The sequence below is a fragment of the Sylvia atricapilla genome, chromosome 3 (genome assembly GCF_009819655.1).
Source record: "Sylvia atricapilla isolate bSylAtr1 chromosome 3, bSylAtr1.pri, whole genome shotgun sequence".
NCBI lineage: Eukaryota > Metazoa > Chordata > Aves > Passeriformes > Sylviidae > Sylvia > Sylvia atricapilla.
Genome location: NC_089142.1, coordinates 88,006,584 through 88,028,507, shown reverse-complemented (window position 1 = coordinate 88,028,507; position 21,924 = coordinate 88,006,584). Strand labels below are relative to the sequence as shown.

Here is a 21,924-nt window from a genome sequence, read left to right as displayed (position 1 = left end):
CTGTGACAGTCTCCTCTTAATAGGCTGAATCTTGTGGCTATTTGAACCTGCCTTCAAACCTTTACAAGGCTTGCCCAAAATATCCATATTTTTCATGGCCCTAAATGTGAATCTGATGCTGATGTTGCTATTTGGATAGTTTAAAAAAAGACAAACCAAAACATAAAAGCAACAACAACAAAAAAATCCAAAACTACAAAACCAAACCAACTGTTAAGTTGTTGATTCTTTTAGCAAGTCAGAGGCTGGCTATTAGTGGCTAGGTGGTTTCTTGGTGTCATGTGTAAAGTGGAGTTCAGTCAGCCACTTCATCTCTGAGCTTTTGTATACTGTCAGCCATAATCAGTGGCTTGAATCTTAAAAAGCAAAATTAGCCCCAGAAAACCAGTTGTTTTTCTTTGGCACTTTGAGCAGAAATCAAAAGCAATAGCAACTTGAGATTAGTTTCAGCATTGACCCAAACAGTGATAGGCAACTTTTACCTCTGGAAGAGGAAGCTAAAAGCAGTGCTGCCTATCGTTAGGTATAGGCTTACAATGGCGCAAAAAAAAAAAAAAAAAAAAAAAAAGCCACAATTATAAGCAGTTTTTGATTATCAACTAATATGCAGTTTGTTGGCTTGAGGATTGTCTGAAGGCTTGTTGCTTTTGGCTCTTTATAGTTATTTTTTAGCTCTAAACTGAAAATGAAGTTGGAGGGAGATGCAGTGGTGCAGGTAAGTAACTCCATGGGATACTCCCAGAGATGAAGGCAATTTGACGAAACCACAAGAAAGGACCCAAAGTCACTGAATTTATGCAGTCTAATCCAGGTAAGTATGCAATTTATGCAGCTGAGGCTCTACCTCTCATACCTTTGTAACCTGTTTTCTTTGAATGCCAGTCTGGACTTGTCCTGCCTGTGTTTGTTTGGGCTCTGTTGCTGTACAGACCTGACTCAGCTTTACTTGGTTTGTGCTGTCTTATGTTCATACCTAGCTGCTTCTCTGTTGATCAAAACACAAGCAGCTTTTGTATTTTAGCATGTCTGTGCCTCCTGTTTGTGTTCAGCTCACCGTTGGTGCTCATCTCTCATTTCCGTCATTCACTCTGTTACGTCACCAGTGCTGCTATGCTTTGCTCTTTGTACGTCTGAAAGAAATATTCTCCCAAAGACTTCGCAATTCCTTCTTCAGAAATCTTCAAGTTCTCCTTTGCTTTGATGGGTGGATTTAAGGACTGGCTGGAATTGCTGAGATCTTCCTTCTGATTCTGCCCTTAACTTTCCTTATTTGTCTATATGCAGCTTGGCTGGGAATTTCCAGAGAAAAAGTCTTTGCTGTGCTGATCAGTGATTGCTATGACTAGTGGCTGAATTAACATCAACTAATGATTGCATCAACACCTGCTTGTAATCCTGACAAAGACTGATAAGGGTTCAGGTCATGGGGTTGGGCTGATGGGAGAAAAAAAATAAAATTGGACATTTGCCATCAGTTGAATACTCTTTTTTCTGAAAACAGTTATCCTTCCCAGTAAAGGATGAAAAATACTGTAGTAGGAATGAATACATTCTAAATTCTAAGGACTTGTGGCAACTAATTCAAACTGTCTCATTGGATATAATTTTTCTTGTTGTGTCAAGTCTGCTTCAAAAATAACTTTGACCCTAGTTTTCTGCCTTCTCAAACTTCTGCAATCGAAGGTGAGTTGTGGGGAAGTTGAGTCTATGGTTCAATAGTGTTCAGTGTTGTAAGGACCCTGCCCTTGACATTTAGAAAGCTGGGATCAAGTTTATGAGACCCCTGATGGCAATGTTGGAAGTTTGTCTGATCTTTAAATATAGAAATACTGATTTTTCTGGCCTTTTTCAGGTGGCTTTTGGAATATGGTTGGTAGATGTGGGGTATTTTTGAACAAATATTGTTCAGAGAACTTATATGCAAGGTTCTGTCAGAAAGAGACCGAATGTGTTCTGCCTGTATCATTTTGAAGGAGCTGCAAAGCTCAAGTGAAAGAAATTGGACAGAAATTCATAGAAGGAAAATTCTCTCCTGTGAGATAAAACACTACTCTTGGAAGTTAGCATCCAAGACTTAGAAGGAGAACCCAAAAATATTTGTGTAAGTTACATTCCTTGCCAGACTGTTATATTTTCTCAAAAAATCCCCGAATTGTCCTCTTAAAAAATATGCAAAAGAGAAACTGGTGAAAATGCACTATTCTATACTGATGTATTTTAGCTACTTCTTTTGGAGGTGAACATGTAGATTAGTAAATATCCTACATTCAGAAGTTAGTTGAAAACTTAAAAGTAAATGCATTTTAACTTTGAAGTAAAATGCATATTTAAATTGAATTAATGAAGAGATATTTCCCATTATTTTTTAGGGAAGCTTCTTAACCCCATTCACATCAAATTAATTCTGTGAATATTGTTTGGTTTTTGGTTTTGTTTTTTTTTTGGCAGGTTATTCATGCAAAATGGTGAATGCCTACCTAATCTTCAAGTAATTTACATTATTTAATTTGTTGTTAGTAGGGGAAACTGGAAGATGTGAGGGATTTTTTTTTTATTCCTTTATCTAATGGTCATCTTCATAAAAGCATCTAAATTTAATGGTACAACAAGGATTTTGGCCTGGGTATGTAAAGTAGACATGTTTTCCCAGTGTGTTTTAAATAATAATATTACAGCTCTGGGGGCAGAAAATGTATGAAATGAAACCAAAATACTTTTTCCAGCTCAAATAAATCTACATTTACTTTGGAAGGAGATAGTTTTTGGAAATACTCTGCTAACACAGCGTCAAGGTGTTTGGAAGTGTAGTGATTTACAAGAACTTCAGTGTCTGCTCTTAGTACTTTTTATGTTATGCTGGCTGTGAAGTTTTAAAATGGTGAAATATATTTTACATTCATGTCTTCATTCTTACTTGTCCTTATCCTAAAAATATGTAGGAAGTTCCACGCTGCTGCTTCAGAGATTACAGTTATTGCATTTAACTTCACACTCTATTCATTAAAAAAACTCAGAGGTCCAAGCATGGCAGTAATTGCAGCAACTCCTTTACATGCTGTTACCATATTTCAAGTGCTTTTTATGTGAACTGAGAAAAAAAAAAACCCAAACCCAACAAAGACCAACAAAGTTACATCTTTAAGATGTGATTTCTCGTATTATCTTAGTAGTCCCTATGCTTTGAATTGCATTAAATAAAATTGTATAAAATAAAGGGAAAAGAGAAAAATATGTACCAAATGTGTATTATGTTATCACTGACTTGAAGATGTTGTACAGCTGTCTTCCAGTTCAGCCTGTAGTATTCAAATATTTGAAAGATCTGTCTTTGAAATGCAAGCAGGGCATCCACTCAGAAGAGAACCAGTTTGCACTGCTCCCCTGTACTTGGTGCAACAGACTCCCAGAGAGCCTAGCAGAGCTAGCAGTCTGAGAGCTGTGAGAAACTGCTTCATATATATATATGTATGGAATGAAAAGCAGAAACTTTAGTGCTTTATTTATCCTGGGAAGGGGGAATGGTGTGTGTGATACTTCATCTTTCCTCTGTTTGAGTGGATAGAATGGAGCGGGGCATTTAAATGTGAATACTTGCAGGGTGTAGGGTTGTTCTTCTCTGGTTCACTAGCGTAAACAAGTGAGGTGCCAGAAGTATTTTTTGCAGATATAAAATGTGAGATCTGGCACTGAAGAGCCCATACAGTTCTGTGGATCCATGAAGTTCAAAATGGAAAGGCTGCTGTTTGCTGCAGGTGATGCTTTCTTCGCCTTGCACCAAGCAGTGCTTTCACACACATGGCTGGATCCTTGAATGCCAGACAGTTCCAAAACAAAACTTGTTTTAGGCAGTGTTTAAGAGGGTAGTTCTTAGAGTTTTAATAATTCTTCTAACTTACAGGAAATAAAGATTGTCTTCAGTTTCAGTTGTACGTTCAGGTGACTATGAAATTAAGGTGAAGTTCTGCTGCCTGTGTCCACACTGAATGGTATATGTGGAAAATACTTCTCATAGTTGTGGAATGTTTTCTTGATACAGAGGTCTAGTCTGTGCTGGTCAGAGAGCCCCTTCCCTGAGTATAGACCCTTGCATGTGCCAGCTGTTGCTGCGCTGTATACTCGATCCTGAATTGAAGATGAGGATTTTTATTGGTTTGGGGCTTTTTAACAGAATATGTGCTTTTGGTTCGTTGGTTTCACTTCCAATGCTCACATTGATTTTTACACACATTACTGCTGCTGGACTGTTAGTGGTCTGATGTGGAATCCGTGAACTGTTGGTCAGAAGTAGCCATTGTTAAGAGCCTTAGGGTGCAATTCCAGTAGTGGAGAGTGAAGCTTTCTGTACAGACTGGAGATTTCTGATATGAACTGAGCTCTTCCAGCAGGAAATTATTTCACAGGAGCATGACCTGAGCAGGTTTCATCATGGAATACCTGCCACTAATTTGATACTTGTGAAAAAACAAATTGTTTGCAGGAAGGCCTGTCTTCATGCACTGAGAGAAATGGGGCAAAGGAGTAAATTTATATGGAGTACCATGTATAGCTGTGATACTGTGCGTGTAATTCCTGCGGGTGGGGAAGCTGAGGTACTATGAAACGCTGTACATCCTGTATGGTATGGCAAGATGTGTGCTCATGTAGTGACAGCTGTTGCATGACAGCCCCTTCCAATAAATCCTTCATCCTTCCACAAGAGGAAGTGCTTTGTGCTCAACAGACCAAAACCTGCTCCTCAGATTGCTCTTCAGTGGATGTAAATTTTTCTCAGAGATAAGCCCTGGCAAAGGCAGATGTAGCTTTTTGGGTCTGTCTCTTTGGTAACCCAAAGGATGGATGTGCTTGTGATGTGTGATGCCATTTTATTTTTTTGAGCTGCTGCTTTGCTTCCTGTTGGGCTGCCTGGCTGTGCTGTCTGTATTGCAGATTTCCCACTTCAGGGATGTTTCAGTAACACAGGGTCTCCCTTGAGTTGCAGCCATCCAAACTTCAACAGTCTGCTATTATTTAATACCCTGCTGAACCTCTCCAGCTCATGCAAGGGGAAGGGCAAGGTCTGAGTCTCTTGCTGGGAAAGGCTTTGAGGAGTAAGCTGGAAAAGAAAATTGTTTGGAAGTTGTCATCTTCTAGGACAGAAATGGGGTAGATGAATGCTGTAAAGGGAAGCATGCAAATTGGAAAGAGCACAGTTAACATGAGTGAGCTTCTCTCTGCAGAGACAGCAAACCTGGAGTTTGTTTTTCTGTGGATTGGATGTAGTGTACGACCCTCTGTGGGGGAAGCATCCAGAAGGAGTTAGCGCTGCGTGCTCTTGTTCTTGCAGCCATGATAGCAGCAGGAATTAGTGGATAATTGTTTTCATTAAGAATAGTGGGAGAAGCCAGCCTTGCTGATCAGCTGTGGGGGGCAGGGGCCGGGTGCCTCCTTCCCCTGAAACCTACCCCTGAAATGTCACGTGAGCCAAGCAGTGGCTAATTACAGCGTTTGTAATGACATTAACCTTTAATCACACAGTCCATTAGTGGACTAAGAGCATTAAAAAAGTAACAACCCCCCCACACACACCCTGTCACTGTGTCCTTTGCAATTATGTTTTGCCACCCCTGGGACTTCAGGCTGATGGCAGAAACTTCAGACATGCTCATGGTAAAAGATACTGTGTCAGAGATTTGTTCCCTTAGACCTTCTCTCTCTTGACAGCTGCCCTCCAGGTCAAAGGAGTATTTTCTTGGTGCTGAGTGAAAGGTAGCTTTAAAGGTCAGATTATCCATCAGTCTTGTGGGAGCTGCTGAGGTAAAGCTGCTGCTGAGGTGTCTGCCTTTTATACATACCTGTAGATCTGGCCCTGATTCTGTAAATAATGAGGTTATATTTAAAATGCATTATGTCAGACCAGTTCCAGTTGCAACAAACCTTTTAATGAAAAAGCATAAAGCAAGAGAACTTTTTAACAATAAATGTCTTCCTACACTTAGCACATTAGGGTGCATAATCACCCCTCTGCATGGTTTTCGACATAATATGTGGGGTATTGAGGAGCTGGCAAGCTACTTGGCATTTGTAGAGCATCAAACAGTAGATGACTAAGTCAGTCAGTGCATCTAAATAATTATATATAAGAAATACTTGTGAAAATTAACCCCTCCATCTTATAGAAATAACCATGGCAATCTGTGTGGAGATAGCAGCTATTACTGCCCACATACAGATTGGTTTTGTTTCCCTACCTAACCCTGAGGTAAACAGAGTAACTGGCACAGAATATGGAGTGTTTTCTTTACTACTTAATGCCTTTCAGTGGATTCTTCTAACACAGTTGCACTGGCTAGTTACTCCTGCTAAACTGTAAAATAGCTCAGGAGGGAACCATTTCAGAATTGCTTGAGAGCAAGCCAGATGCATAGTGCCTGCATACATAAAATATATTTTCAAAGGAAAAAGTTAAAGCTCAGTGGGAATTGTTGGTGATCTGCCTTTCTAAGATGAAGTTTACGTTATTCCTTTATCAAATAATTTTAAGGCAAGCAACTTCTCAGGATGAGGAGAGGGGAAAAAAATAGGTCTGTAATAACAACAAAATATCTGTGTGGTTTTATTTTTAGTCTGTGAGGAAAATCATACAAGAGACGATACCGGATTCTTGGGTTTGTTCTCCCGGGTCTGTGGTAGTTGATCATCCAGACCTATTTTAAGCTGCCTGGCTGTGTATTTTCTCCAAGCTTTCTAGAGGAATTTTTATGATTTGAGGCCCAGGTGTCTACCCTAAGTGTACCTGTGTTCCGCTGGTACCTGCTTGCGCTTCAGCTCTTCGCACGGAGCAACGCGGGGTTGGTGTGAGGCGTGACTGCGGGGCGGCTGTGAGCCCGCTCCGCCCGGCTCTACGGACTGTGTGTTCACCAGCACTGCCAGCTGGCAGTGTCCAGCAGGCCTTATGTTCCCTCCCAGCCTCACAGTGATTGTGTCACTGCATCTTTGCGTGCCCTGCAGCCGGCAGAGATGGCGCACAGGGGTTCATCTGGATTTATCTATCCGTGGCCTCCGCCTCCTGCGTGCTGCATTTATCTACCAGGGCACTCTAATCCTCCTCTTTTCAGCCAGACGCTTGGCAATTAAGACACGATCTGCCCTACTTAAGGTATAAATAAGCCTTTAATGTTACTTGGGGATTACATTAGGACACGAGGGGCCCCTTTGAACGCGCGGCTTTTGCACAGCGGGATTCACAGAGCAGGCTGCTCCGGCAAGATGCTCAAATAAGGGGAGAGGAATGGTTTCCCAACCACACATACAGACAGCAGTGGCCGCTTCTGACTAGTGAGGTACCAAATCGGCCTTTATCAGTTGTAAAAGTGTGTGTGCCAAGCTGCCTCTGTCCTTAGATCAAGTAAACCTGTCCACTCAAGCAATAATCATCAGGAAGTTTACTGGCTTAAAGAAAAGAGATGGGAGGGAGCTGAAATACTCACTTGGGACTAGTTTCCCCTCTTTGATTCCAGCAGTACTGGTGGGTGTAACACTCTGCTCCTGGCTGTCCTGAGTTTCCTTGGCTTATGTGACCCATGTATCTGTGGCAGCTGGCTGTGTTTTGGCCGTCATTTGCTCTTTGCCTCTGACTTGCTTTGCTGTGCTTATGTGACTGAGGGAGCTTTTGTGTATGCAAGGAGATATCTGCACTTTTAACCCTCTGAGTTTGGGGTGGGGATGGGAGCAAGCTGGGAAGTACCAGGTCTTGTGTATTTGATGCAGTCTAAAACAATTTCTGTATCTACACTGCTCTACTTTAATTGCAAGTTAAGTCGTTGAAATGAAACAGTTGAAATGGAGTGAGGAGTCACTGGCATTGTGCTGAATACAAGTGTATGTCCTGAGAGCTCATTGCCTGTCTGGAAACTTTTACAGCTTACTGGTATGATGATGTTAAGACTGTAGAGATACTAAATGGGAGTGAAACCGTGTCAAATAATTTCCCACTTCTGGATTTCCTGGCAATACTGAATTACAGGCACTGACATCACAGTTGTTATCTCGGATGCTCCCACAGCTGACTGACACTGCACAAGGTTGCTGCCAGGCACTGCTGTTAGGAAGAGGAAGGATTAAATCTGTCAGCATCAAATACCTATTCTTAGCTCAGCTGAAGAAATAACATATCTTTTGAGTAATTTGAATATCGCATGCTGGACTTTATACAATCCATTGTTTATGACCTTCTTTCATGACTTGCAGCAAAAATAATAAACACTTTTTTTGAGTCACACCCCAACCTTGTCTTGACTGCAGTTGTCCATAGAGTTTCCTTAGGACCCTGACCATATGGTGAGAGGTAGGAGTTAACTTTTACAGGTGATAGGGCAGCTCCTTGGCAAATCTGTATTGCTTTGTGTGTCCTTTGGTATGCTGGGCTCACTGGTGGGAAGGGATGTCTTGATGCTGACTTCAGGTACTTGGGGCTTAGGGCACACAGATGTGTGTGTTTGTGCAGACTTTGGGCAATGCTTTTTCCTGCCTGGTAGAAAAGGGGAGGGGAAGGGAGAAGGGAAAGGTTTTTAACCTTTTTCTTTTTTTCCCTTTTTTTTTTTTTTATTTTATTTTATTTAATGGGGTGGTGGATTTTAATAGTGGACAGTGGGTTTTTCTCTTGAGTTTTGCTTGTGCCTGTGCAGACCTATCCTGTCCTGCCCCGGGGCTGGCTCTGGGCATAGCAATCCACCCCGTGTACCCCTCTGTGAGTCGCTGGATCGGTATGTACCACTGCAGTTGTTAGTGCTTAGGAGCTGGGGGTGGGCTGGGGTGGGTTAGTTAAACTGTGAAAAACACTGCAAAAACAGCCATTGAATCTTTTCTTCTTAGTTTGTGTTGTTGTGTTTGGGCCAGTGGCTTCATTCTCTTGCTGTCTGTGTTTAAATTACCCATATTCAGACTGCTTCAGGCAGGGGAGACTATGGCCAGTCTGGAAAGCTGCATATTTACTAGATCTGATAGTGGTTAAACCTGAATTTCCCCCTGCTGTCAAAGGGAGGAGAAATGTGGTGTACTGGGGAGAGGAAGAGTAAACATAACTGTGCTCAGCTGGTATCAACAATAGGCTTTACTTCCCAGGAGGACTGCCCTTTCTTGTAGGATTTTGTTATCTTGCCGAAGATGCGGAATATGCAGAAAATCCTGAGCACTTTGTCCTTGTTGTCCCTTTCTGAACTTTGACCAGTTGGTCGAGATTGATTATCAACCCAGAATAGCTAATTGCACTGCTTCTCATTTCACTGAACAAAGGTGCTGTCTCCAGGACAGAGAGGTGCTCTCTCCTGGCCAGAGTCTTCAGGACAAGGCCTGTCAAGGAGCTTACCTATGGAGCTGAGTGAGAAGAGAGGTGTGGAGAACAATGGATTTGTTCAAAATGAGACTTTTGAGGACAAGGAGACAGACACCAGCAGCCAAGGAGAAATGCCAGAGAAGTGCAGTGTTGATGTGGACCCGACGGCTGTGGAGGAGACAGTGTTGAAGCCTTATGCTGGGATGCCAAAGGAAGTCTTGCTGCAGTTCTCCAGCCAACCCTGCTACAGAGTCACCAGGGAGATCCTCTTCTGGCTCATCATTGCTGGTTCCATTGCACTTGTGTGTGCTACGATTACCATCATTGCTCTCTCCCCAAAGTGCCTTGACTGGTGGCAGGCTGGTCCTATTTATCAGATCTATCCCCGTTCCTTCAAGGACAGCAACGTGGATGGGAATGGGGATCTGAAAGGTGGGTCAGTTTTCATTCTTGCTGTGTAACAGTTGTGTGTGTATGAGTGTATATAAAACCAAAACCAGTGGGAAAGTAGAGTGCAATAGACAAAGCCACCTTAATAGAGAGAAGGAAGAAAAGTTCTCAGGCAACTTTTATAGCAACTCACATTGATGTGAATAAATGCAGGAACTGCTTGCTCAAGTCTGAGTGTGGAATTAGAAAGGAGATTGAGAGATGGTGCTGAGAGCAAGCAGCAGCACAGCTGCCACCAGAGTCAGATACCCCCACAAAACTGAGGCCAGTCAGGAGGATGAGTGGTGCTGAGCGCCTGGTCATGTTTAGTGGCTGCTCTTCCTAAGGAAAACTAAAACTGACAGAAGGGAGAAAGATGTGTTACTTCTTGTTTTCTTCATGGTCTAGGTGTTATCAGCTCATAAGAATGAGTAGAGATGGGGCACCTGGTAGCCAGGAAGCAATGCCACTTATCAGTTGCTAAGCTGAGACTGCTCTTCAGAAAAGGAAGGCTCAACATCAAAATGGATAATGCATTTCTAAACAAGATACTGTACCAGCAAGTGAAGGGCAGCAACTGTTTCTATAGTTGCATACCCTAGTAACATGTCAGGAAGATAAAGGACCTGTGTATGAACAAAAATCATTTGTCTTTTCTGAACAGATGATGTCCTTTTCTTTTTAAACAGGTATTCAGGAAAAACTGGACCATATTACAAATTTGAATATCAAAACCATCTGGATCACCTCTTTCTTTAAGTCCCCTTTAAAAGACCTTGGATATGGAGCTGAAGACTTCTATGACATTGATCCCATTTTTGGATGCATGAAAGATTTTGAGAATCTGCTTGTAGCCATACATGACAAAGGTAAGCTGCACCTCCAAGCAAAGTAGTTCTACTAAAAAGATGGACCTTACAGATACTTCAGTTTGTGCACCTTGCCCCTGTGGTGGCAATGAGCAGGAGCAGATGGAGGTGCCAGCAAAGGGTACAAGGCAGCTTCACAGCAACATGAGCTCCATCATTGCTCTTTCTGCCCTTTGGCTCTGGGGCAGTGCTGAAAGCAGGACAGAGGGCACAGGGAGCTACAGCAGCAGCACAGGATGGCTGCATGTCCTCTGCAAGGAAGATGTTTGTGGGTGGTGGGCTGGCACCCGTCCATGCTCCCTGAGGCCTATTTTACGGGCATTGGGAGGCTGGGATCAAGCCGAGGTGCAGTTCTGTCTGACTGAGCATGAGGGAACACACACTTCCTTCCTGCCCCTCCATCCTTGCTTTGCTGTGTTTATGCCTCAGACCAAATGTTTGCTCAGGTGTTTCTTCTTGCAGCTGTTGAGCTGAACAGAAGATGGTTTGCCAGTCTGAAAATATTTGAGGTTTCAATAAAATGCCTGGTCTTTAGGAAGGGTGATGAAGAATGTGTGTTCACTGATGCTAGACTGGTGAAGTGCTTTCTCACTTGGGAGCTGCAAGACAGATGATGAAGTCAGAGTTAGTGAAAGTGATTCATAGCAGCAGAAATCTGTTCTGATTTTTTTTCTTCACCCCCTTGAGCTGTGTTCCTGCTACTTGCAAACACCAGTCAGGTATAACTGTTTTGGTAGTCTGGTACTTTTTGTGGGCTTTTTTTTGCCCCTCCACCAGACCTCTGGCATGGAAAAAGCCCAAATTCCTCTGATACTGCATTTAGAAAAAAATTTGAACGTTGTCTTAAAAGGCTAAATGTAATGTTGTAGTTTAGGGGATGGTTGATGGGGTTTTTTTATGTTTTCATTTTTATTTTTAAGGGCTAAAGGTGATAATGGATTTCATACCAAACCACACGAGCGACAAACACCAGTGGTTTCAGCTGAGCCGCAATCGGACTGGGAAGTACACGGATTACTACATCTGGCAGGACTGTGCACAGGCTGCTGGCTCAGTCACCCCTCCCAACAACTGGGTAAACACGGGAAGGGACACATGCTGGATGCCACACAGCAAAAGCAGCTGTAACATGATTGTCCCAGTGGACACGGGGTTAGAAATGACTGGTGAGAAGTACAAACTGATGTTACCACATGAGTTAGTGCAGATTAAGATTTAAACCAGGTTGAGGGATCACTGGAAAAGTTCCTACTTCAAGTGGAATTTAAAAAATTGCTTTTATTTCTTTACCTCAGTGTTATATCTTTATTCATGAAATAAACACACACACAAAAAAAAAGGGTTGTGCACAAGTTGTTCACACATGCCTCCTTCTGTGTATGGGTATTCTGCTCTAGAAACTGTGTCCTCTGAAATCATATAGAAACTGTGTCCTCTGAAATCATAGTTGCTGGGGAAGGAAACAAAACAATGTGAACTTGGCTTTTTTCCTTTTTTCTGGAAAGTTATCAGGTCAGAAAGTGTATTCCCTGTTTCAAATAAATTTATTTTATCTTTGAACTGGTGGGTGCATGATTAGGAACTCATATATTCTAAAAGCTCAAGGTGGAATTAATACTTTGTATCAATTTGTATAATTTCTCTTTAAACTTAAGAGTCTTAAGAACTATCTTAGCTTTTGGGATCCTTTATTACAGAGATGGTGAAAGTTTAACATTTTTAACTTGCTGACTGTTGTTGGCCTAAGTTAACTGAAGCTATTTTGAATAAGTTTTAGGAGAAGCAATTCCAAAATGAATGTTCCCACCCATGTTTTCCCCTCTATTCCAGATAATTCCCAATGAAAGTTAACTTAATAAAAAAAATCTTCAAAATCCACAACGCTGAACAAGAAATACATGTGGCAAAGCACAACTCAAGGGAGACCAAGTAGTGGCAAAAAAAAAATGAAAATTTTGAGTACCAAAATCGGTTCTAAATGTAGTCCACTGATTAGGCCTTTTGTGCTTTATTTTATGTCCCACAATTTCATGATGCATGGGAGGAGATGTTTGTTTCGTTAGTAGTTCTGATTGTCTTTCTCCCTTGGCTGAGCAGGTGAGTGTCTTTGGGGGCTCCAGCTGGCAGTTTGACGACGTGAGGAAGCAATGTTACCTCCATCAGTTTGGGAAGGAACAGCCAGACTTAAATTTTCGCAACCCTGCTGTCCAGCAAGAAATCCATGTAAGTATGAAACCCACTGCTGCTGAGCCAACAGCAAAAGCAGCTCTAGCACTGAAGCCTGTGCAGAGCTGACTTACTCAAGTGCAGGGAAGTTTTTATCTCTGTTGGTACAAAGAGCTGTTAATCGGCCAGTCAAATGGAGGGATGGTACCTTGTTTTCAGAGAGATGTTTGAATTTTCAGGAAAGCTGAGGCAATGCTGATTTGAATTACAAGGAATGCTGATTTGAATGGGCTTGTGGATAAGGGGGAGATAGTGAGTTTCGATCTGTCTGCACGTCTCATGACTTTCTAGGGGGAAAATGAGTGTTCTCACAGTGAGAGTGATGATGATGGTGCTGCTCCGATGGAATCTCATTCCTGTCTGTAGTGTTTCCTAGCAGACAATGTGGGATTCATTAAAATATGGGGATGTAGGCCTGAATATGGGGACCCTGACAACTGCTGCTTCTTTTCTCCCCTTTCTGTAAGTTATCCCTCAGCAGGTAGTACAACTGCTTTGTGTGTTTAATTGAATTCTTAAGCGTTTGCTACTTTGTGCTGTTGAATTGTGGTGCATTTCTTTGGTGCTGGCCTTCCCATCTGTCCCGTCCTCCTGGGGATGGTCTCTGTGGGGCCTCTCCCCTCACCATGTGAGCACTGCATGAGCTTGAAGGAACAAAACACTTCTGGTCATACCTTTTAACTCAAGCACGAAGTGAGACTGCATTTGAGACTGCTCCTTGAAGAACTCTGCCAGGACCCCCTCTCTGTGTCTTGATACTTCCCTTAATGTCACATCTCGCCATTTGCACCTCTTTTATCCCCCACAGCACTGCACATGCTTCTTGATGATCCTGGCTAATTACTTCTTTAAAACGGTACCTAGATTATTGAAACTGCAGTAGCAAAGAGATGCTGCCATTTCCTATGCAAAAAACGAAGAATACATAAAAGCTGGGAAGTTTGTCCTGGTAACACCAACCTTTGGTAAATGTGTATGAACATCATGTTAAAGAATAATTTTTGTCTAGTATTTTAATTCAAAGTCCTGTTCCAGAAGGCTAGGAGGACTGAGCAGGAAGCAAATGGACTTTTGCAGAGAAGCTCAATCTTTGGTTCAGCAGCACAAGGGCACCCAAGAACAGCCAAACTCTTGTTATGGATTTCATGTAGATGTAGATTGGTGCCAGTGAGAACCACATCAGTGATTGATGTTTGCAGTGCTGAGCACAGGTATAAGCATGAATATTTTTGGGTAGATTCAGTGTTGGACAGACACCATGTTGAGAGCTGCTGCTTGCAGAATGGTGCTACAAGAAAGTGCAGCTCAGTGAGGCAGTCTTTATTTGCCAAACGAAATTATGTACAGCTTGAGTATGGACTAATGCTACTGCAGCCTGTTCAGACAAGTGCACTTCATATGTTTTAAAAAGGCAAGTCAATAGACATCTTCAAAATAAAATATGAAAAAAAAATTTTTTCCTCGGACGAAGACAAGTATCACAACTAAAAGAACATTGGCAGAAACCACTCAAGAGTGACTGAACTTTGGAGTTTTTTGTTAAAACTAGGGCAATTAAAGCTGTAGTAATATAGTTAGTGAAGTAGGATACAATTTTACTAATAGTGACTGATGCTGGAATTTGATTGTGAAATTTCAAATCAATAGCATTTGTAATTGTTGGATAGTAATTTCTCATGTTCCTGCAAATCAACAAATAAGTCTGAAAATAAAATAAAAAAATACATCAGTCAAATAAGAAAGAACAAATGTTTTAAGAGCTCTATTGTGCAAAAAAAATTGGTGGCATGAGGTTTTTGCAGAACAACATATTCTTGCATATTTGAATCAATGTGTTCTAATTGTGTGCAGCCACGAGGAGCATTCATCAGCAGCATCACTTAGCCTCAGCCCAGCTGATGGATGGATTAGAAATCGCTTTTAGTGAGTCATGCCCTGGCTTTGGTCTCCTGAATTATGGGAGAAGTTAGAAACCAGTTTTTTTTTTTTTTTTTTTTTTAATGAATGAAATAGTAAGACATACTTTATTTAGCTATTAATTTGACCTTAGTTCAGTGTCAGTCACTTTAGCTTTTAGAAAAATTTGAAGTACAAATCAAAAACTGAATTGTTATGTGTTAACACCTCCTTACAAGTTTCATTTTCATTTTAAGGATATACTATTTTAAATGGGGTGGCCTCACTCAGTTTTCAATTTTTGCTTTTATCTAGGATATTATACATTTTTGGCTCAGCAAAGGAGTTGATGGATTTGGTTTTGGCACTGTTAAATTTCTCTTGGAAGCAACCCATCTCCGAGATGAGCCTCCAGTGAACAACCCTCCGAGTGGAGTAATGCATATGTTCTGTCTTTGCTTTCTTTCCTGCATTTCCTATGGAGACAAGAATGCCTGGTTTGACTCTTTCAGGTCTTAATTGTGGCTGTAGGAAAATCAGGTTCAGCCTCGGAAGGTGGGTGGGTCCTGGGCACTCTGCAGGAAGAATACTCACCACAAAGAAGCCCCAGTAAGAGCTGGAGCATAACTAAAAGCCACTGTTATAGGCCATGTGTCACAATGAGAGGTGACCAGACACATTCACTGTTGTTTATGATAGCTGCTTTTGCTCTGACAGTGAGCCTGGTGATGTTCCCAGGTAGTGCCAGCACTAAGACACTGTTCTCCTGTGGAGCTGGGGATCACAGACAGCTGGCCAGCTCCAACCTGGTGGTGGTGGTATTGTGTTACTGTATCAAGGCACTGTCCATCTTTCCAGCCTGGTCTGAGACCACAGCACCTGCCTGCTGTGCTCACTGCTCCAGATGGCCTCTGTTGGTTAGTGCTGTGAGGGGGCTCTCCTGGCTGAAGGATGGCATCCAAAATTACCAGTCCTCTGCTACTCCAGAGTTCCTCAAGTGCAGTTCAGCTCCATGCTGTTAGTGTTATTATGCTGAATTCCTTTCAGTAAAGATCCATGAACTGGTGCACTGTCTTGGGAAAGAATGAGAAGAATTTGGAGAATTCTGAAACCTAAAGCATTGGTGAACTAACGTGAGGTACTCTACCCTGCTTTAAGGGGAGCATCACAGCCTATTCCCAGCTGTACCATGACTACACCACCACGCAAGTTGGTTTGCATGATATCATCCGCAGCTTCCGTCAAGCCATAAATGAGTTCAGCAGGGAGCCTGGCAGATACAGGTAACCAGCACAGCTGCCCAGTTTTTTCTAATATTATCTCCCTCTTGCTAGCAATAAAATGGCTTTTTAATAACTTAGAATTCTGCAGAAATGCAAATTCTCCAGTGCAGATAGCAGTGCATAGGCTATACAGTCTCTTCCCCAGAGCATGCAGAAAGGAATTGGCCCTGTTAGCTCTGCTCCACCCATGGACTGTATAAAGCTAAGCAGAAAAAGAAACCATTCTAATCAGAGAGATACTAATTTATCAACCATAGCCTGATTTATTCTATAATTGTAATAGTGCAGTTCAAGTGAGACACACAGTCAGAGAGTGTTAAAATCACAGAATGGTTGAATTTGGAAGGGACCTCCTGAAGTTCTCTGGTCCAAACCCCCTGCTTTTTAGGGCCACCTGGAGCCAGTTGCCCAAGAACTTGTCCAGATGGCTTTTGAACATTTTCAATAATGGAGACTTTACAACTTCCCTGGAGAACCAGTGCCAGGGCTCAGTCACCCTGACCGGTGGAAGTTTCCTGATGTTCATAGGGAAACACCTTTCCTGTGTTTCAGTTTGTGCCCATTGCCTCCGGCCCTGACACTGGGCACCACTGAAAAGAGCCTGGCTCTGTCACCTTTGCACCCTCCCTTCAACACGTGGATGAGATCCCCCTGAGGCTTCCCTTCCCCAGGCTAAACAGCCCCACCTTGCAGCCTTTCCTTCTGGGAGAGATGTTTCAGTTCCTAGTGGCCTTAGTGGCAGATTAAAGGGGAAGGATTACCTCCCTCACTTCTGGCAGCATTTCTCCTAATGCAGCTCAGGATGCCATGAGCCACCTGCAAGGGCACATGGATGACTCATGGTCAACTTGGGGGACCCCCAGGTCCTCTTCTGTGAAGGAAAGTATGGAAATTGCTGGGATGGAGTGTGTGGATGTGGATTCAGAAAGATAAAACTTCAGTCAGATATTTTAGCCTCCCTTGTGTTACCCTTGTAGATTTTTCTCCAGCAATTTCCAGGAAGTATTTCTCCTTGATTCCTTGTCTGTCTTACAAAATATTGTTTCTCTGTATTAACCTTTTTCTTAATGGGGAGGGGGAAGTGAACATAATTCTTAATGCTCTGTGTCCAACTGTTTCTAGCTTTATTATGTTCTGTGTAACCAAAAATGAGCCATAAAAGCTATTTGTGTACTTCTTTGTAGATTTATGGGTACTGATGATAATGAAAAGGAAGACATCGCGGCAACAATGATGTATTATGGAACATCTTTTATCCAAGAAGCAGATTTTCCCTTCAATTTCAACCTAATTAACATGAAAAATCTATCGGGCAACAGTGTCTTTGAAGCTGTCGACTCGTGGATGAAAAACATGCCTGCAGGAAAATGGCCAAACTGGGCAGTAAGGGCTCTAGACCAACTCTCATAGGAAGGGCTTGTTCCTGTAGGTGACACACACACACACACACTGATTTCAGAGGGATCAGCAGCAGCCTGGGGCCGTGGCTGAGCTACAGTCGCTGTCCTTGTGAAAACTCTCAGCTGCTGTAGTTGGAGTCCTTGGCACTGTTTGGTGCTCCTGCCCTTCAATAACAGTTCCACTCGCCATGCAAGGATGACAGAAAGGGATTTATGATCATGCCTCTCCCTCAGTGTCTCCTCAATGTCTCCAATGGCTAAACCACCAGTGAGAATGGAATTGGGATCATTATCTTTGACCATAAACTGACTCACTGCAATGGATTCTGGAACCCGCCTGGGGTCAGGGCAGTGGAGGGCAGTTAACTTAGAACATTGCTCCTCCTTTTGCTAGGAAGCATGTTTGAAACGTGCAAAGGATCTTTTCAAAGCAAGCAGAGCAGTCCTCACAGAGCAGAGAAAATAGCAGAGAACTGTAAGCAGGGAGAGTTATTTATTGTCTCTTCCTCACTTCTGCCTGCTGCTGGCCAGACTTCTGCATATTAAATTTTAGGACAGAAGCTTGAGATGGCATCAAGATAAAGATTATGGACCTCACAGCCCTGGAAGGGAAAGAAAAAAAACCCCAAAACATTTGCTATCTTGTTAAATTAGTTAATCAATTTCACATATTGATGAAATTTTGTAATGTGTGTTTAACAAAATGATGTTTTCTTAAGGTTGGAAGCCCTAACACTGCTCGGATTTCAACTCGGATTGGGAAGGAATACGTCAATGTCATGAACATGCTGCTTTTAACCCTCCCTGGCACTCCTATAACTTACTATGGTGAAGAAATAGGCATGGAGAACATTGCATCAGGAAATGTAAGTGAAGAGCATGTAAACTCTGGTCCTGTTGTTTAGTTCCAAGTAACAGAAGATTCAAAAACACAAGAACTTTTGTTTTGTTAACTAAATCCACTCCTTCTCACTGTTTAAATGGTGTTCCTCATGGCAAACCTCTGTAAAGCTGTACAGCAAGTGGAAATGGCCAGGCCAGAGACCAGAACCAAGGTCTTGACGTGTGTCTGAACTGGTAGACTTCAGTTGGATGAAGTCTATGGATGCTGATTTCTGTCTTTCCCCAAATCAGTCTTGCATGGTTTCCAGCAGTGTATCTTCAGCAGAAAGGACAGCAAATGCCAGTACTGGGCCTGGCCAGGCGTTAGGAGAGGAGAGGTGTGCTAAAGACATGTGAGGGAAGAGGAACTGAGCTGTGTCCTTCCTCCCATGCAAGTGCCCTCATCATTATGTCAGAGTCCATTATTTCCTGGCTGTTCTTTAAAGGAAATCATGGTTTTGATTCTGTCCAAGCCATGGCTGTCATGAGTACACCCAAGGTTCAGAAAATGGGATCTGCATGAAGGGGAGGCTGCCTAGTGGCAAGCAGAAGTGGCTTTTGGTCATCATGCATAGTCTGTCCCAAAAGGGAATAGCTCATCTCTGCCTCTCTTGACCACATTTGAGCACCATAAGAACATGGCCCTCTGGCAAGATGCTGCTTTCCCTGTGAAAAGCCTCTCTTAGGGAATGGGGAAGCCTCTGGCAATGTTAAAAGGGCATTGGCTAGCTTTGTATCAAAAGGAAAGAGTTACTTGAAGCACAGGATCATCTCCAGATTTGTCTGATTCAGATGTGAGGAAATGATTCTCTGATGTAAAAGGAAATCTCATTTCCTCTGAGAAACCCCTAGGTGAAAGTATCTCCTGCATTTTCTTGCTGCTGCTGATTACTGCTGACAGAGTGATTCTCTTAAGGAAAGTGGCTCACCCTGAGCTCCTCAGGGTTCACTCTCTTTTAGTGGCTACCCTGTGGCTCAGGGCTTTGGAACAAATGCAAACCCACCCTTCACTCAGTCTGGAGAGGAAGGTTCCCTGATTAATGGGTGTCTTAGGAAGATGGAGAGTATTTGCTCAGGATGATATAGGCTTTAGCCCCAGCATTTCAAACACTTCAGGAGACACTGAAAAGAGGTAAAGATGAGAGGCACTGTTACCAGTGTTGAAAACTTAGGATTTTTTTCCCCTGCTTTTCAGAATATGCTAAAAGGGAGAAACCCATTATTTGTAATGTCACAAAGGAAAGTGACAATTTCTTTTGTTAGGCTGCTGCTCTGACAGATTGTATTGAAAAGTGTCCTTTATATGAAAAACAGTTCTCATGGAAAACAAACACTCAAAGTATGTGCAAAATATTTTATGCCCTCTTATATCATTAAATTTAAGTGTCAGATCTTTTGGCAGCTCTTCAGTAACAATGAGGAAGCTTTTTCAGAATTTTTCTGAATTCTTCAAAATGAGAACTTCAGACTTTTTTTACATTAGCACTTTTTAATCAGCTAAAAGCCAGTTTTCAATAGTTTTTCACTTGGAAATAATAATTTTACCTTTCTAACACAAACAGTCCTGTCAAAATTGTACCCCTTGCAAATGCAAGCTTGAAAAGTACTGGGGTGAAAAGTGCAATACTTACAAAAGAACAGACACTGAACAGCAGTTACTGGTTGTTTACTGTTTCTTTAATGACATCTCTTCTAGGGACTCATTACCTCACATACTCACACTCTGCATGTCTAGATATTTATCAGAATATCCTGACTGTCATCAGTAAACTTTTATCCAACCATCTGTTGCAAAGGATGACAACTCTAGTGAGAGTCACTTGGGAATTCCACATTTTACCCAGCAGTGCTGTATCTGAGATGATCCCCTCCCCTCCATTTCAGGAACTGCCTCAGTTCTCATTTTCTCCTTAGATTGGACCACAATTACATCCTCATTAAGTTTAAACTTAAACCAAAGAAAGCAATACTGAAAGGGGGATAATTTGGGAGATGTGAGAACATGCTATTCAAAAAGTAATTTTTATTATGGTAATCACCACTTTATTTTCTAGGTGACCCTCTCAGAGAAATCCCCCATGCAGTGGGATGGAAACATTAATGCTGGTTTTACTGAAGGCAACAGCAGCTGGTTACCTGTTAACTCCAACTACCAAAGTGTAAATGTGGAAGTAGGTATCTACATGTGTGACAAACTAGTGGTCTCAAAATATTTTAATGTATCTATTTTACTCTGGCTTCCTTTTAGTAGTGAGCATTGGCAGCAGGAACAAACTCCAGGGGAAAAAAAAGCACTGAATCCTCACAAGTTTTATTAGAAAAGGAAATCCTTGCACAACAAAGAGCCTGCTTCATCTATATTCATTTAAGCAGAGCAACTACAATTATGATGTTGATGGGGCAATTTGACTCTTTAACATCCTTTTAATCCTTTTGATATTAAATTGAAAACTGATCTCTCTTTCCCCATTTCTATTGCTATAGAAAGTACTGGCTTTGTAACAAGAACTTGACATAGATCAAATCTAATGTAAGTAGAGCAGTGATTCCAGCAGATTTTGCTGACCTACACTGCTGACCAAAATCGAAGGCAGAAAAAAAAAATTAAGATAGCAGAAAAATAAAAGATGAAATATACCCCGTGACTGCAGTAAACTGGACTCAGTGAAAAAGATTCAGTGTCAAGCTTTGAATGGCTGTGGCTTTCTCCTGAATCACCAGTACTGAGGGGAAGCTGTGGGAGGATGCAATAGCGTTAGTGCTGGGGAACTGTTATGCTCAATAAACTCTCTGTCTGCCACTCCACATGTGCCAAGGGAGTGCATGAGAAAAAGCAGTGAAATCGTTTCAGTGGAATTTGCAGACAGATTTGAGGAGGGATAATTGTCAGCGCGGAATTCTGACAGGCACGTTCTCAGCAGCTTGGGTGGGTGTGGGCAGGGAGCTCTATTTCCTCCTGCAGTGCCAGGAACTGACCCTGTTGGTGCTGCCTGTTGCAGATCCAGAGCGCCTGGGCCAACTCAACCCTGGGTTTGTACAGAGCGCTGACCTCGCTGCGGAACGACGAGCTCCCCCTCAATCGAGGCTGGATGTGCCACATCTGGAACGACAGTAACGTGTTTGTGTATGTCAGGGAGCTGGATGGCTTAGACAGAGTCTTCATGATGGTGCTCAACTTTGGCCAGGAGTCAGCAGTAAACCTGAAGGCCATAGTTCCTAACCTTCCCTGTGAAGCTGTCATAAGACTCAGTACTCGTTTCAGCAATGCTGGTAAAGTGGTCAATACCAAACTAATTACAACTGAAAAGGGAGAAGGTCTGGTCCTTGAATATAAAACAGCAGAGCCCGTTCATACTATGGAAGCTTTTCAAGGAAAGTGTTTTGTGGCAGAAAAAGCTTGTTATTCCAAGGCCTTCAATTTACTCTACAAGAACTGTTAAGCAGAGGAGTAGAATACCCATGCTTTCATGTTAATTTAGAAGATAGCAGTTTCAGGGAAATGCTAAAAATACTCAGCTGTCTTTGGCTTTTAAAACTTTGTGTACAAAATAAATGCCCTGAAAAATCAGATATGTAGTTGTCTTGTATCAGTATTTGTGATGAAAAGGAAAAATGATGGTATAAACTCC

At 42.2% G+C, this 21,924-nt stretch overlaps 1 protein-coding gene across 2 annotated transcripts; it reads left to right on the top strand.

Annotated features, from left to right (window-relative positions):
- Window positions 1-5,011: 5,011 nt before the first annotated feature.
- On the top strand, window positions 5,012-21,865 carry SLC3A1 (solute carrier family 3 member 1). Of its 2 annotated transcripts, XM_066316080.1 has the most exons (11): window positions 5,012-7,135; window positions 9,271-9,742; window positions 10,429-10,608; window positions 11,529-11,683; window positions 12,706-12,831; window positions 15,046-15,165; window positions 15,889-16,013; window positions 17,198-17,396; window positions 18,133-18,279; window positions 20,350-20,466; window positions 21,295-21,865. In XM_066316080.1, the coding sequence occupies exons 1-11, from the start codon at window positions 6,932-6,934 to the stop codon at window positions 21,733-21,735; spliced, it is 2,286 nt and encodes a 761-aa protein (XP_066172177.1). In that variant the 5' UTR covers window positions 5,012-6,931; the 3' UTR covers window positions 21,736-21,865. The 2 variants fall into 2 exon arrangements, with proteins under 2 accessions (XP_066172177.1, XP_066172176.1); XM_066316079.1 differs by lacking the exon at window positions 5,012-7,135 and having other exon boundaries at window positions 9,310-9,742.
- Window positions 21,866-21,924: the final 59 nt, after the last annotated feature.

Bases quoted from the DNA above. Each gene is read 5' to 3' on its own strand.
- SLC3A1 (XM_066316080.1), top strand. From the start codon at position 6,932: ATGTTCCCTCCCAGCCTCACAGTGATTGTGTCACTGCATCTTTGCGTG. The intron at 9,743-10,428 runs GTGGGTCAGTTT...CTTTTTAAACAG, and splicing joins TGGGAATGGGGATCTGAAAG to GTATTCAGGAAAAACTGGAC. The intron at 11,684-12,705 runs GTAAACACGGGA...TTGGCTGAGCAG, and splicing joins TCACCCCTCCCAACAACTGG to GTGAGTGTCTTTGGGGGCTC.